General features: G+C 38.7%; 1 protein-coding gene across 8 annotated transcripts in view; it reads left to right on the forward strand.

The window, feature by feature from the left end:
- The window catches only part of LRRC28 (leucine rich repeat containing 28), a 136,231-nt gene that overhangs the window by 19,140 nt on the left and 100,844 nt on the right, over positions 1-16,247 (forward strand). For 7 of the 8 annotated variants that reach the window (XM_054450756.2, XM_054450755.2, XM_063653027.1 and 4 more), the window contains one exon: positions 5,974-6,014. The exons of the other annotated variant lie outside the window; for it this stretch is intronic. In XM_054450756.2, the coding sequence (XP_054306731.1) occupies positions 5,974-6,014 (41 nt within the window). The remainder of the gene's footprint in view (positions 1-5,973; positions 6,015-16,247) is intronic. 8 annotated transcript variants of the gene reach the window in all.

Raw genomic sequence — 16,247 nt, forward strand, 5'->3', positions numbered from 1 at the left:
AAGTTTTAGCATATATCAGTACTTCTTTTTTTTTTTTTTATGATTCAGTAGGGATTCCATTGTATGGCTATACCACCATTTGTTTACCCACTCATCTACTGATGGACATTTGGGCCATTTCCACCTTTTAGCTATTGTGAATAGTGCTGCTATGAACATGAATGTACATGTTGAAGGACCTGTTTTCAGTTCTTTTGGGTATATAAATAAGAGAGGAATTGCAGGGTCATATGGTAATTTTATGCTTAACTTTTGAGGAGCCACCAAAAAGTGGCTGAGCCATTTTACATTACCGCCAGCAATGCACAATGGTTCCAGTTTCTCCACATTCCTGCCAACACTTGTTATTTTTCTTTTTTTGTTAGTGTTACAGCTGTCTTAGTGGGTATGAAGTGTCACTTCATTGTAGTTTTGATTTGCATTTCCCTAATGCTAATGATGTTGAGCATCTTTACATGTGCTTGTTGGTCATTTGCATATCTTCTTGGGAGAAATGTCTGTTCAGATCCTTTGCCCATTTTTTAATTGAGTTGTTGTTTTGTTGTTGAATTGTAAGGGTTCTTTTTGTAGTCTGGATGCTAGACCTTTGCCAGATATATGATTTGTAAGTATTTTCTCCCATTCTGTAGGTTGTGTTTTTTACTTTCTTGTAGTGGCCTGTAATGCACACAAGTTTTTACATTTTGATGACATCCAGTGTATCTTTTTTTTTTTTTTTTTTTTGAGATGGAGTCTCACTCTGTTGCCAGGCTGGAGTGCAGTGGCGCCATCTCGGCTCACTGCAACCTCTGCCTCCTGGGTTCCAGCGATTCTTCTGCCTCAGCCTCCTGAATAGCTAGGACTACAGGTGTGTGCCACCATGCCCAGCTAATTTTTATATTTTTAGTAGACATGGGGTTTCACCATGTTGGCCAGGATGGTCTCCATCCCTTGACCTTGTGATCCACTTGCCTCAGCCTCTCAAAGTGCTGGGATTACAGGCATGAGCCACCGCGTCCAGCCCTATTTTTCTTTTATTTATTTATTTAGAGATGGAGTCTCACTCTGTTGCCCAAGCTGGAGTGCAGTGGAGTGATCTCAGCTCACTGCAACCTCCCCCTCCCGGATTCAAGAGATTCTCTTGCCTCAGCCTCCAGAGTAGCTGGTTCTATAGGCGCATGCCACCATGCCCGGCTAATTTTTTTGTATTTTTAGTAGAGATGAGGTTTGACCATGTTGGTCAGGCTGGTCTTCAACTCTTGACTTCAAATGATCCACCCACTTTGGCCTCCCAAAATGTTGAGATTACAGGCTTGAGCCACTGCACTTGGCCAGTGTATCTATTTTTTCTGTTGCTGCTCATGCTTTTGATGTAATAGCTATCAATTCATTGCCAAATCTAAGATTATGGAGATTTACTCCTATGTTTTGTTCTATGAAGTGTGGTTTTAGCTCTTAAATTTAATTGATCCATTTTGAGTTAATTTTTGTATATGGTATGAGATAGTGGTCCAAATTCATTCTGCTTTCTTCTACTTTTTATGACTTGTATAAGAACCCAAATGCATTTAATCTGTGACCTCTTTGAAATGTGTTGTTAGAAGCCAGGATGGAGCAGGTTTTTGCTGAACCCTGAGTCCTAGTGGCTTGTAACAGCACACATATTTCTTGTCTACACTGTACTAGTCTTTCAGAGCCTGGAGCCTCTGCTCAGGAATGAAGCTGACAAAACGTCCACCGTCTGGTGGTCACTGTGGAAGGGGTGAGGTCTTTTGCACTCAATCTTGTCAAGGCTTCCACTTTGGCTTAATTTCACTGACCAAGCTAGTCACTTAGCCATGGCCAGGTTGATGAAAGATGTGCAGTCCTAGCAGGTGTTCGGAAAGAGAAGGAAAGAAAGTAGGTAATGCACAGTGCCCACCAGAAAATACCATTGAACATGGTGGTGTTTGCAAAATATTTGACATATTTGTTCCAAGTTAAAAAATTTTAAAACATTCTCATTTAAGTGGCTTCTAAAAGGAAATGGTAAAGCATCATTGATTCAGAATTTGGGGTAAGTTTTATACTAACTGTGCTTGCTGAAGTTTACTTTTTCGTTATTGTAAAGAAAAGTTGTTTAGCTAGATAATAATGTAAATGAGATTTAATGAAGAGAATCCTTGGCTTGATTTAGAGAAACAATTTCTAGGTAATTTAGTAGGAGGTATTTGAGTACATGTTATATTTATCTGATAAACTTTTCTGTTTCAAATTGTGAAAAAAGAAGGTAATAATAGTAATAGATTTGAGAAGCACTTTAAGACTATTGCTTTTATCAGGATTTTAAATTTAAAAACATTAAAAAACTTCATAGCTTGTAAATCCTATGGATTAGGATACACTAGTTTGTGTGACTTCCGTAATCCAACATTAGAGGTTAGTTACCCACAAAGTAACAAAAATTCTGACATTAATTTCTAGTTGTCTAGTCTCTTACATGCTGTACCTAAATTATAGAAGTATAAAAATTGAAATGTATGGCGTTTCTCAGCTACATTGCTAAAAATATGGCATTAGAAAACAAAGAGTGATATTATGGAACACCAGTAGGTGTCAGTCACAGCCTGTGCAAGGACTGATTACTTGCCAGGAGTTTTGGGCATCTATTCCTAAGTGTCTTTGTGGTGTTTTGTTTTTTTTTTATTTTTTTGAGACGGAATCTCACTCTGTCGCCCAGGCTGGAGTGCAGTGGCGCGATCTCGGCTCACTGCAAGCTCCGCCTCCCAGGTTCAGGCCATTCTCCTGCCTCAGCCTCCTGAGTAGCTGGGACTACAGGCACTTACCACCACGCCCGGCTAATTTTTTGTATTTTTTAGTAGAGACAGGGTTTCACCGTGTTAGCCAGGATGGTCTTGATCTCCTGACCTCGTGATCTGCCCGCCTTGGCCTCCCAAAATGCTGGGATTACAGGCGTGAGCCACCGTGCCTGGCCGTGTCTGTGTGTTTTAAGGCATTATTCTAATGAACTGCAATTCTCTCAAAGTGAATGTGCTTATTTTTAAATAAAAACACAATGTACCTACTTGTTAATAAAGACATAGAGATGCTCTATTGGCAGCAGAAGCATTATTTCAGTACTTAATTGTGTGTAGAGCTCCAGCTAGTTTGTCGTGGAAAGATTAGAATCTATTTGATGGAGCCAAGGAGACATCCAGAAAGAATGACCGTGGAGTGTGTGAATTAGCCAGGTATAGGACTGGTATTAGCAGATGGAACTAGGTGAAGGTCTAACAGTCATACAGCATTTCTTTTTGGACAGATCTTTCCTTTTTATAGGAACAGCTATAATTAAGGCCCTCCACCCACTGGTTCTCTAGTTTTTCTAGGATGCTTTGTATGTATGCCCATAAATGGAAGTGTATATTCTCAAGAGAGATACTGATAATAAAAACAAAACATTCCAGGGATTTAGACGGATCCACAAGGAACATCTGAGAAATGACTAGTTTTGATGGATCTTGTTGCATATATCAGTATAGAAATATGGGGCAAAAAGAATCACAGCTTTCAGCATTTGAAAATGAAATACAAATGGTACTGTCAAGAGTGGGTATTCAAAAATGCTTCCTTGACTTCATAACAATATTCATATTCGGTGATACTTGGTTATCACAAAAGGGAAGGATATGTATATATAAGCAGTTTGTGATACTATTGCTAAGTATTTAAATACATCAATATGCCAGTATGACATTAATGATGACATTTTCTGGTTTAAAATAAACCAGTGATTTTCCATTGTGTTCAGGATTTTTTAAAAGCTATTCCTTAGTATAAAATATAAGCCTTTAGTGATCTGTTCCTTGCCATTCTCTGTAAAATCTTACATCTTCATACCCAATGGCCCAGACATACCAAACTAATGTCATTTGTCTTAGTGAGTGTTTAGATCTCAAATTGTATATAATTGATTAATCAATTGTATAACAGCTTATGCTGCACACAGCAGATCTTAAAATTCAATTTTAATTTTTTCAATTATAAAAGACACATGCTTATTTTTAAAAATTCAAGTTTATAAAAAATTTCTTGGTTATTTAAAATAGTCAACTTTCTAGTCCCTAACACGTTAGTTTTTCTATTGACACGATTGTTTTTCTAACAGGATTTTTGAAAATGTAAGATTTCTTCGGGAGTGCTGTTATGTAGTTATAGCAGAATGGATTGTATTTGCAGTTTCCCAATTGTACTTGTTCTCTTTTGGCTTTTCATATGTTGCTTCTTGTGCCTAGAAAGCTATACAGAACTACCATCCTCTCCATTCCATGTCATCCTCTTATAATTTATGTCTTTTGGAACTCGGGTCAGACCTAATGTCTTCTAAAAAGCCATTCCTGGTTAATTATTATTGATACACAGTTTACCCTATAGTAGCTTGAATGTACATGAAAAAAAAATTAGTCTTGACTCAGTGTGCTCCTTCAGCCTTTCGACTCTTTCTTTTTGTATGTGTAAATTTGAACCCCCTGTGTGTGAGAGAGAGAGAGAGAGAGAGATTATATGTATATATATATATGCATATATACTTGTGTGTGTGTGTATGCAGACTGGCTTTCAGTTATTTACAGGAGGCTTTCTCCGCTACCCAGTACCTGCAGCAGAGAGAAACCTGCTTTCAACCTGTGAGTAGATTTGTTCTAGGATTCTTTTCATGGAAAGGCCAGCCCTTTCAGGGCTCTGACTTTTTCTGGGTAAAGGACCTAGGTTTGTCTGCCTTTCTCTCTCCTGCCAATGGCCAGTTTCCTGGCCCTGTACTCTGATGTCTGGACCTGTGGCCGGGGCTGACACCCCCTTGGACCACATGAGCTCCAGCTTCCCCTGTTCATTTGGAGCTTAGTCAGGTCTTGTACCTGGGGGCCCTGCAGATTTCCCTTACTTTCTCTTGAGGAGCATGATTTGGGAATTTGGGGGATATATTAGTTTTTTAGGGCTGCTGTGACAAATTATCAAAAACTGGGTAACTTAAAACAACAAAAATGTATTCTCTGACAGTTCTTGAGGCAAGAAGTCCACAATCAAGGTGTGATTTGGATTGGTTCCTTCTCAGGGTTCTGAGGGAGCACGTGCTCTTTGCGTTTCTCCTTGCTGGGAGTTGCCAGCAACCTTCGGTGTTCCTCAGCTTTCAGTTGTGTCACTTCAGTTTCTGGTTCTTCCCTCTCTGTCTGTGAAGCACATTTTTATTTCTTCCATGACCATGGATTATGAGGTTTGTGGTTTCTCTAAGGCAGGGGTCCCCAATCCCTGGGCCACAGACCCGGTACCTGTTAGGAATGGGGCCGCACAGCAGGAGGTGAGTGGCAGGCAAGCAAGTGAAGCTTCATCTGTATTTATAGCCACTCCCTGTGACTTGCATTACCGCTTGAATGCCACCTTCTGTCCCATCAGCAGCAGCATTAGATTCTCATAGCACAAATCCTATTGTGAACTGCACATGTGAGGGATCTAGGTTGTGCACTTGTTATGAGAATCTAATGCCTGACGATCTGTCACAGTCTCCCATCACCCCCAGATGGGACCGTCCAGTTTCAGGAAAACAAGCTCAGGGTTCCCACTGATTCTTCATTATGGTGAGTTGTATAATTATTTCATTATGTATTACAATGTAATAATAATAGAAATAAAGTGCAAAATAAATGTAATGCGCTTGAATCATCCCCAAACCACCCCCACAACCTTGTCTGTGGAAAATTTGTCTTCCATGAAACCAGTCCCTGGAGGCAAAAATGTTGGGGACCGCTGCTCTAAGGGACATTGTTTTTTAATGTTCAAATTTATAAATTTAAATTGTAGTATGGTCTCTGTAAGAATAAAACCCAGACCTGCTGATTAATTATTTTCACATTTTCTCAAAATTTACACCCCTCAAAAAGGTAGTACTTTGTATTTAAACAAATTAGAAATGTTTAGACATTTTTCAAAAATAAAATTTAATTCTGAGTTTTTAATTTTCAGCCAGAAAACCTTGCTCAGAAGCTTCCAAACCTTGTGGAACTGTGAGTCTGTTTATTCAAATTTTTTAAAAACAAGAATGAAAATAATTCTAAGTTGTTTGAAATAATAGGATATGTCATCTTAATGTATTAATTTGTTATTTTTTGGTATCATGATCATACTCATGTAGGTAGACCTGTGGTTCTACTAAACCCGGTAGTATTTCAAAGTATTTAACCATTTAAAATTGTATTTTAAATATTTCACTTCAAGGTAGTGAAGATGATGAGAAATGCCTTTTCTCTGGGTAGAGTGTCTTCTGTCACAGAGTCTTTCTGGATAGTCCATGTAATTGGGGAAATCTATTATTGTTATTACTACTACTACATGTGATACTTGATATCAACAGGTCATATAAAATGTTTAAAATATACAGTAAAAGTCTCTTTTCCTCCATCCTCCACGCTTCATTTGTTTTAGTTCTTTTTATGATTACCTTCAAATGCTAAATACTATGTTTACACCTTTGTTTTTTTAATGCACCAGTGTTAATTATCTGTTAACTTACCATTAAGGAAGACAAATTTAGATATCTTATATTTCCCTCTCTCCTTAGCTACCTCCTAATTTTTTGCAGGAGGGTTTGCATTGCCATTTCTTGTACTCTTTGTTATTTGGCACGATCTTCAAGAGGTCAAGGAAGGAAAGCTAGCCTTATACCCCATCTTTTCTGTCATTTCCTTTGTCCCATCCTTTTATTTTGAAAAAATTTCAAACTAATAAGAAAGTTGAAAACATAGAAAGAACACCCGTATACCCTTCACCTAAATTTAACCAATTTTGACATTTTGCAGCATTTGCTTTCTCTTTCCCTTTTCTACCTGTCTCCTACCCCTCTGCCCCTCCCCCACGCTGAATGATTTGAAAGTAAATTACAGACAAAATGTCATTATCACACCTAAGGAAAGTAATATTCAGTATAATTTAATACACAGTTCCTGTTTAAATTATGCAAGTTTTCAAAAATAATGTCTTTTACAAGCAGATGTCTGAATTTACTGGATTATTTCCTCTTGATTAGATTGATTTAAACATTTTTTGTGGTGTTTGACCCCAAAACTTACTTTATCAAGTTTTTGCTTTCATCCTTTTGTATGTATGTATATGTGTATTTATTATTTTCTGAAGCTTTTGAGAGTTATGCACATCATGACTTTTTCTTTGTCTCTAAATACTTAAGTATGTATTTCTAGGAACAAAGATGTCTTTCCATCTTTTTAGTCTACTTTTGCATCCTTTAGATACTTTATAGTTTTCTTTAAAATAGGTTTTGAAGATTTCTAAAGTCTGTTACTAAGTATTTAATTTTTTTTACTATCGTAAATGAATTTTGTCATGTTGTATCTTCTAACTGGTTGTATTTTGTATATATGAACAATATTGATTTTTGCGTGTTAACTTTATATCCTGGTATCTTGCTGAAATCTTTATTGTTTCAATTAGTTTTCATGATAGATTCTCTATAGAGTTTTCCAGGTATACTCTTATGTTGGAAAATACAGATAGTGTTACTTCTTCTTTTCCAACTGTTATTCCTTTAATTACTTTCTCTAGTCTTATTGCATTGGCTAGTTCCTCTAGACAGTGTGAAAGTGTCCTGGAGAGAGTGGACATCCTTGTCTTCTTTCTTGTTTTAAAAAAAATTTTTTTAAGACCGAATTTCACTCTTATCACCTAGGCTGAAGTGCAGTGGCGCAATCTTGGCTCACTGCAACCTCTGCCTCCCAGGTTCAAGCAGTTCTCCTGCCTCAGCCTCCTAGTAGCTGGGATTACAGGCGTCCGTCACCATGCCTGGCTAATTTTTGTATTTTTAGTAGAGACAGGGTTTCACCATCTTGGCCAGGCTGGTCTCAAACTCCTGACCTTGTGATCCACCTTCCTTGGCCTCCCAAAGTGCTGGGATTACAGGCGTGAGCCACTGTGCCCGGTCCCTTGTCTTCTTTCTGACCTTGCCTGGAATGCCTCTAGGGTTTCCCCATTAAGAAAGATGCTGGCTTTACAGTTAAAGTGTCTGTAGTCTATTGTGTTAAGCAAATATTCACCTTTTTAATTATCTATTGCTGCTTAACAACTTACCCCCAAATGTAGTGATTTAAAAGAATAAACATTCAATATCTTGTATTTTCTTAGGCCCCAGAATCTGTGCCTGACTTAGCTGGGTGCTTTTGCCTCCAGGTCTCTTACAAAGCTGCAGCCAAGGTTGTTGGCCAGGACTGCAGTCTCATCTGAAGATTTAACTGAAGAAGGATCTTCCTCTATTCACGTCGTTGTTGTCAGGTTCAATTCCTTGTAGGCTGTTGAACTGAAGGACTCCGTTTCTTGCTTGCTGTTGGCTAGAGCACTTCCCTCATTTCCTTGCCATTTGGCCTTTCTATAGGATAGTTCACAACACAGCAACTGTCTTCCATCAGAGCAAGCAAGCCAAAGAGCAGGAGAGAGTATACACTTTCCCACAATCCCTGGTAATCACTAATGTACTTTCTGTCTCTATGGATACGCCTTTTTCTGGATGTTTTATATTAGTGGAATGAGACAATATGTGGCCTTTTGTATCTGGCTGCATTAACATAGCATAATGTTTTCAAGGTTTATTCATGTTGTAGCAGGTATCAGAATTCATTCCTTCTTTGTGGCTGAATAATATTCCATTGAATAGATATATGACTTTTTGTTTATCTGTTCATCAGTTGATAGACATTTGTGTTGTTTCCACATTTTGAAAGTTTTTCCTTTTGCAGTTTGTGGTTTGTCAGTTGTTTGTTACAACTGTTTCAGGCAGCTGTGAAGTTAAACAATTGCCTGTAATTTGTTTCAGTTTACAGTGGTTTTTGCCCTGGGCAATCTCCTAGTCAGGTGGAGTAAAGACAGCCTTGAGAGTGGGTCTTCCAGGGAACCTTGAGACAAATCTTTGACAGTTCTCTGAGAAGGAAGCTTTGAAGGCACTCTAACGTGGTCCTACCCCCTTGCTACTGCTTTTCTCTTTGATTGTGGACTGTTGGTTTTTCAGGCTTCTGCAGAGCAGGAGAGTGGGGTTAGGACTAGAGCAAGCGAAAATACCATGAAGCCTACAACCCACTGTTCTTACTGACATTCAGCCATTTTTTTGTTGAATAAATTCTCCCTGTATTACTGTAAGCCTTAGGTTCATTTCCAGAGTTCTCAACATGTAGCATTTGGACATTTCTGACAGTTTCTCATTGTTTTTATGGAAGAGAATTTTTGGAGGTTCTTACTCTACCACTTTTGCTCAAAATTTTTAGTTTTGTAAAAAACTGCCAATTTACCAGATTAGCTGTCCCATTTTACATTTCCCCTGGCAATGTATGATTGTTCCAGCATCTGCACATTTACCAGCATTTGGTGTTGTCTTTGTTATTTTAGTCATTTGGATAGATGTGTGGTTTTTATTACATTGGAATTTTCATTTGTATTTCTAGAATGACTAATGATATTGAACATCTTTTTTATACTTATTTGTCATTGGCATCTTTTTTTGGTGAAATGCCTGTCCATGCCTATTGCTCATCTTCTGATTGTATTTTTTTTTAATTTCTGAGTTTTAAGAGTTCTTTGTAAACTAGTTTTCTGTTCTATATGTTGTTTACAAATATTCTCTCCCAGTGTATAGCTTGTGTTTTCATCCTCTTTATGTTCTTTTGCAGAGCAAAAGTTTTACATTTTGATGAGATCCAGTTTATCATTTTTTGCTTTGATGTGTCCTGCTTTTGATGGCAAGTCTAAAAACTCTCTGTCTAGCCCTAGGTCCCAAACACTTTCTCCTTTCCCCACCCCCACCCCAAAGTCTTACAGTTTTTTATTGTACATTTATCACCTATATTTTTAAAAATTTTTTCTGGGATTAGAATTCTTAGTGACCATTTTTTTTTGTTTTGGTATCAGCACGTTCATGATATTCATTATTCCCTGGCGTGTATAGTTTCTGAAGAAACATCTACAGTTGTTCTATTTGTCCTTTGTGTGTATGTGTCTTTTTCTCCCTTGGGCTACTTTGAAGGGTTTTCATTTTTTTACACTAATTTTAAGGGTTTGATTTAGGTGTATCTTGTGGTAGTTTCCTTCTTTCTTACCTTTGAGGTTCATGGGGAATCTTGGGGTTGTGTCTTAACAGTTTTTATCAAATTTGGAAAACTTTTGACATTTTTTCTTCAGATATTTATTTATATACCCTGTTCCTGGCCCCTGCTTGTGGAACTCTTACGTGTTTGTTAGACTGTTTAATACTGTCCTGTAGTCACTAAGACTCTTCATTTCCTTTTCAGATTTTTATTCCCTATGTGCTTCAGTTTGGACAAATTGTATGTTCTGTGTTAAAAGTCAGTAATATTTTCTTCTTCAGTGTCTAATGTACTATACTAATCCCACTCAGTGAAGTTTTCTCTTTGGTTATTGTATTTTTTTTTTTTTAAGGGACAGAGTCTTGCTCTGTCGCCCAGGCTGGAGTGCAGTGGCTCTATCCTAGCTCATTGCAGCCTTGAACTCCTGGGCTCAAGGGATCCTCCCATCTCAGCCTCCCAAGTAGCTAGAAGTACAGGCATGCACCACCATGCCCAGCTAAATTTTAACTTTTTTCATAGACATGGGGATTTGCTGTGTTGCCCAGGCTGGCTTTCTGTGTGCGTTTTTGAGACAGGGTCTTACGTTGTCACCCAGGAGTTACACTGGAGTGTTGTGATGCAGTCATGGCTCACTGTAACCTCAAACTCCTGGGCTCAAGTGATCCTCCTGCCTCAGCCTCCCAAAGCTCTGGGATTATGGGAGTGAGCTACTGTGCCCAGCCTGTTACTGTATTTATGATATTTGGAAGTTCTGTTTATTTTTCTTTATATCTTACGGTTCTTATAATGTTCATATTTTCATTTAAATAGCTGAATATAGTTATTATAGCTATTTTAATGTCGTGTTTGCTAATTCTGTCATCTGTGTCATACTGGTTCTATTTGTACTGACTGATTTTTCCCCTGGTTATGGGTCATATTTTCCTGATTCTTGGCATGTCTGATACTTTTTGATTGGATGATGGACCTTATAAAGTTTGCATTTTTGAGAGTCTAAATTTTATTGTGTCCCTTTTTTCTGGCATGCAGCTATTTGCAGTTTATTTTGATCCTTTTATGGCTTATTTTTATACTTTGTTAGGATAGGTGGGTAGGTTAGCCCTATTACTAAAGCATGAGCTTTCCGGGATCTCTCTTGAATACCTCAAATGATCAACAAGGATTTGGAACACTTGCTCAGGACTTGAATGTCTCTCAACCCTGTGTGAGCTTTGCAGACTGTTCAGCTGATTGATTTTCAGCTGCTTTTTGCCTGGAGTACCTTTTATTTTTCTTCTATTATTTTTTGAGATGGGGGTCTCATTATATTGCTCTGGCTGCTCTTGAATTCTTATCCTCAAGTGATCCTCCTGCTTCAGCGTCCCAAGTAGCTAGGGTTATAGGTGTGACCCATGACCCACTGTATCCTGCTAGAGTTTTTCTTATGTGTGTTTGTTCTAGAATTCAGCTATGAGCGAGGCCAAGGGATTCCTTATGTAAATTTTTGGAGGCTTTTTTTTTTTTTTGGTAGCAGTAGCTCTCTCTTCTTCAGAACTTTACCCCGCAACTTCCAGTTGCCTCAGGTTCCCTGAACTCTGATATGTGTCTCCATAACTCAGTAAGACTTCTGCACTTTGTTTGGGATTTCCTTCCTGTTCTACAGTCCAGAATTTGCCCCTAGGGTGAAAGCTAGGGAGATTGTGTGGCTTACTTCCTTTCTCTTAGGGAATGTAGTCCTAGTTGCCTTTGTTAATATCTGAAAATAATTGTTTAATGTACAGTCATGCACAGCATAATGATGTCTTGGTCAATGACAGGCCACATATGTAATGGTGGTCCCATAAGATTATAATACTGTGTTTTTACTGTACCTTTTCTATGTTTACATATGTTTAGATACACAAATACGTCGTGTGTCAGTTGTCTGATTGTGTTACAGTTGTCTACAGTGTTCAGTACAACAACATACTGTCCAGATAAGAGCAACTACACCTTATAACCTAGGTGTGTGGTAGGCTATACCATCTAGGTTTGTGTAAGAACACCCTATGATGTTTGCACAACAAGGAAATCACCTAATGACACATTTCTTAGAACATATCCCAGTCATTAAGTGGCACATGACTGTATTTCATCTGTTTTCCTTGTTATTTATAACAGTTGGGCAAATCCCATTTACTCCATTGCTGTTATTCATCCTGACTGAAAGTAGAAGTCCTGTTTCTTTAATTAAATTTTTTTTTTTTTTTTTTGAGATGGAATTTCACTCTTGTCGCCCAGGCTGGAGTCAGTGGCACCATCTCAGCTCACTGCAACCTCCGCCTCCTGGGTTCAAGAGATTCTTCTGCCTCAGCCTCCTGGGTAGCTGGGATTACAGGCATGCGCCACCATGCCCAGCTAATTTTTGTAGTTTTAGTAGAGACGGGGTTTCTCCATGTTGGTCAGGCTGGTCTCAAACTCCTCACCTCAGGTGATCCACCCACTTCGGCCTCCCAAAGTGCTGGGATTACAGGCGTGAGCCACCACACCCAAACTAAAAATTATTTTTTAATAACTTTTTTTATTTTGGAACAATTTTATATTTATAGAAAAGTTATAAACATAGTATGGATCATACTGGTGTACCCCTTACCCAGTTTGTCCTGATGTTAACATCTTAGAATTCCATGGTACAGGCCGGGCGTGGTGGCTGATGCCTGTAATGCCAGCACTTTGGGAGGCCAAGGTGGGTGGATCATGAGGTCAGGAGTTTGAGACCAGCCGGACCAACATGCTGAAACCCCATCTCTACTGAAAATACAAAAAAAAAATGAGCCGGGTGTGGTGGTGTGTGCCTGTAATCCCAGCTACTCAGGAGGCTGAGGCAGGAGAATCGCTTGTACCCAGGAGGCAGAGGTTGCAGTGAGCAGAGATTGAGCCATGGCACTCTAGCCTGGACGACAGAGGGAGACTCTGTCTCAAAAAAAAAAAGAAAAAGAATTCCATGGTATATTTGTCAAAACTAAGAAACTGACTCTGGAATATTCCTATTAAGTAAACATCATATTTAACATTATTTAAAAAAAACTGCTAAGCCATTTTCCAAAATGAGTATACCCCAAAGTGACATTCCCACCGACAATGAATGAGAGTTCCTGCGTTATTTGAGTAGAAGAGGAACATTTTATTTTAATAAGAACATTGAAACATCAACATTTCAACTACTCTGAAATTACCAAAATTAAGTAAAAGGAAGTGACTTAAATTTGAAAGTCCTAAGCCTGTGATTACAAATGACTCATAATAACTATAATAACAATAATAAGAGCATTCATTTAACTCTTACCAGGAGCCAAGCACTGTTCTAAGAGCTTTACATTTATTAATTCATTTAGTCCCTGCAACATCATAGATTAGGAGAGAGAGCAGTTCAGTAATTTCTCCATAGTCACATGGCTGTTAAGGTGGAGGCAGTGTGGCTTCGGAGCCCGCTCTCTGATCCACTTTACCAGTAATGGTTCTTAATCAGTTGTACATCAGGATTATTTGAGTTGAGATGGTGTTTCACTTGCTACAGGATGGTTTTGGGCACCAATAAGACCCCTGGTGATTCTGATGTGCAGTCAGGGTTGGCAACACTCTGTGTCTTTTTTTAAAGATACATTTATTCAACGTCGTGATCACACTACTATATTTAGCAATCAACAGCATGAGTGCAAAAAAAAAAAAAAATCTACATTAAAACCCTTTGTTGGAATGCTTTACACTTTCCACAGAACAGAAACTAAAATAACCTGTTATACAGTTATTCACAAATGCAGTCCTCAAGTTTTTTGCCTATATACATGAGTATTTGTCTGAACCATGTCTTCTTTGTAGCAGGTAGGCCCTGCCACCACTGTGCTTGGCTGAGTTCACAAAACTGTTGTAACCTGTAGCTTCCCTGTTACTTCTCTTGCTCTCCTTTCCTGCTAAGCTTTGTTTCCTGGCAGTAATTAAAATCTTCTGACACTGCCATAGCTGCTGCTGCTACTGGAACTGGCATAGCCACTTTGGTTTCATGGTTTGGCCAAGTATTGGCCTCTACCCCCATAGGAGCCAGAGCTTCTGCCACCATTGTCCTCCCTTCATGGGTTCAAAATTTGAAGACTGACTATTGTAATTGTCAAAATCACTGTAGCTTCCACCACTTCCAGAATTGCTTCCATCATTACCAAATCCATTGTAGCCATCCCCACTGCCACCATATCTACCATCACCGTGGCTGCCACCAAACCCACTATGACTGCTGAAGTTTCCTCCATGAGCAAAGTCATCATTCCCATCAAAACCACCTCCACGACCACCACCAAACTTCCAGAATCACTTCAGCCTCTTTGGCTGGATGAAGCACTAGCCATCTCTTGCTTTCATGGGGCTTTCCTAACTTCACAGTTGTGGCCATTCACATTATGGTATTTCTGAATAACAGTCTTATCCATGGAGTCATGGTCATCAAAGGTTACAAAATCAAAGCCCCTTTTCTTGTCACTGCCTCAGTCAGTCATGATTTCAATTACTTCAGTTTTTCCATACTGTTCAGTGTCTTCTTTAATGTCATCAACAAATATCTTTTTCACATGAAGTAGGCACCTGGTCTTTGAGAATCTTCTGTTGAGACAGCTGTCTTTAGTCGCACAACTCTTCCGTCCACCTTGTGTGGCCTTGCATTCCTGGCTGCACCCACCTCCTCCGCAGTGGCATAGTGACAAACCCAGAGCCCCTGGCGTGCTTGATGTTGGGATCTCTCATGACCACACAGTCCGTGAGCGTTCCCCATTGCTCAGAGTGGCTCCTCAGGCTCTCATCGGTTGTTTCAAAGCTCAGGCCTCCAATGAAGAGCTTCCTCAGCTGTTCGGGCTCTTTAGGAGACTGACTTAGACATGACGGCAGGGGGAGGAGAGACTTTAATGATGCTTCCTCAGCCGCATCCATGGGCAGCCACTGTGTACTACTTCATACAGCATCTTCGTTATATGTAGATAATATTTTAAAGTCTGTTTGAAAAATTCTAATCATAATAGTGGGTACTTTAGTTCATATTTTGATTTGGACATTTTAATGTCTTTTTTATAGGTGGAACTTGAATTGAGGCAAGTATTTTGTTGAAAAAATTTTTTTAATCAGTTCTCTATTTTGATTTAGGTATTCCTTTCTAACATTAATGTTTAAAGAGTATTGATTTTAAAATGTATAATCATTTCATATACAGAAAGCAAGGAATGAAATGTATCATAGAGTAAATGATGGGCTTATTTAAATTGTGTTATACCCAGCAGGTTAGTTAACCTTCTATAAAATTGATTTAATTCAACATAAAATAATCTTCATAAAATTATCAATTTTCTGTCTTATTTTGTGTTTATTGACATTTTAATATTCAATATTAGACTTTAAGAATGCAGAAGAAAACTTCTAAATTCTATGTAAAAGTACTTTATAAATTTTTTTTTTTTTTGAGACCGAGTCTCACTCTGTTGCCCAGGTTGGAGTGCAGTGGCGCAATCTCGGCTCACTGCAACCTCCGCCTCCCAGGTTCAAGCAGTTCTCCTGCCTCAGTCTCCCAAGTAGCTGGGACTACAGGTGCATGCTGCCACGCCCGGCTAATTTTTTTGTATTTTAGTAGAGTCGGGGTTTCACCTTGTTGCTCAGGCTGGTCGCGAACTCCTGAGCTCAGGCAATCCGCCCTCCTCGGCCTCCCAAAGTGCTGGGATTACAGGCGTGAGCCACCACGCCTGGCCATAAGGATTTATTTTTAAAGTACAATAAATAAAACCATAGGTTTGCAAATAAAGTTTACTAAAATCTTGTTCTCTTGTCTCTAAATTTTAATGATATAAATTTATTTTCTTAAATTATTGCTGTGCGATCTCCAGCATTCACTTGTTTTGCTCTGAATAGTTGGTTACTGATTGCAGGAAGTCTCCACCAGAGTGTGCTAAAGACACTGTAGTGGGAAAATTGTTACTTAGGCTTGCCTAGACTTCTCAGCCTCTGTGAAAAAGAAAATTTTTTAAGAGAAGCATTTGATTTCTTGTTACAAAATTTCTTTTGCCATGAAATAAATTCTGTACCTCGACAGTTGAGTGTTTCTACAGACACTGTAAATGATGAGTATTTAATCTCTCTGTTGTTGGTTCTCTGTATGCATGCTAGCTAGAA

Source organism: Pongo pygmaeus, chromosome 16, assembly GCF_028885625.2.
Source record: "Pongo pygmaeus isolate AG05252 chromosome 16, NHGRI_mPonPyg2-v2.0_pri, whole genome shotgun sequence".
In the NCBI taxonomy this organism is placed as follows: Eukaryota; Metazoa; Chordata; class Mammalia; order Primates; family Hominidae; genus Pongo; species Pongo pygmaeus.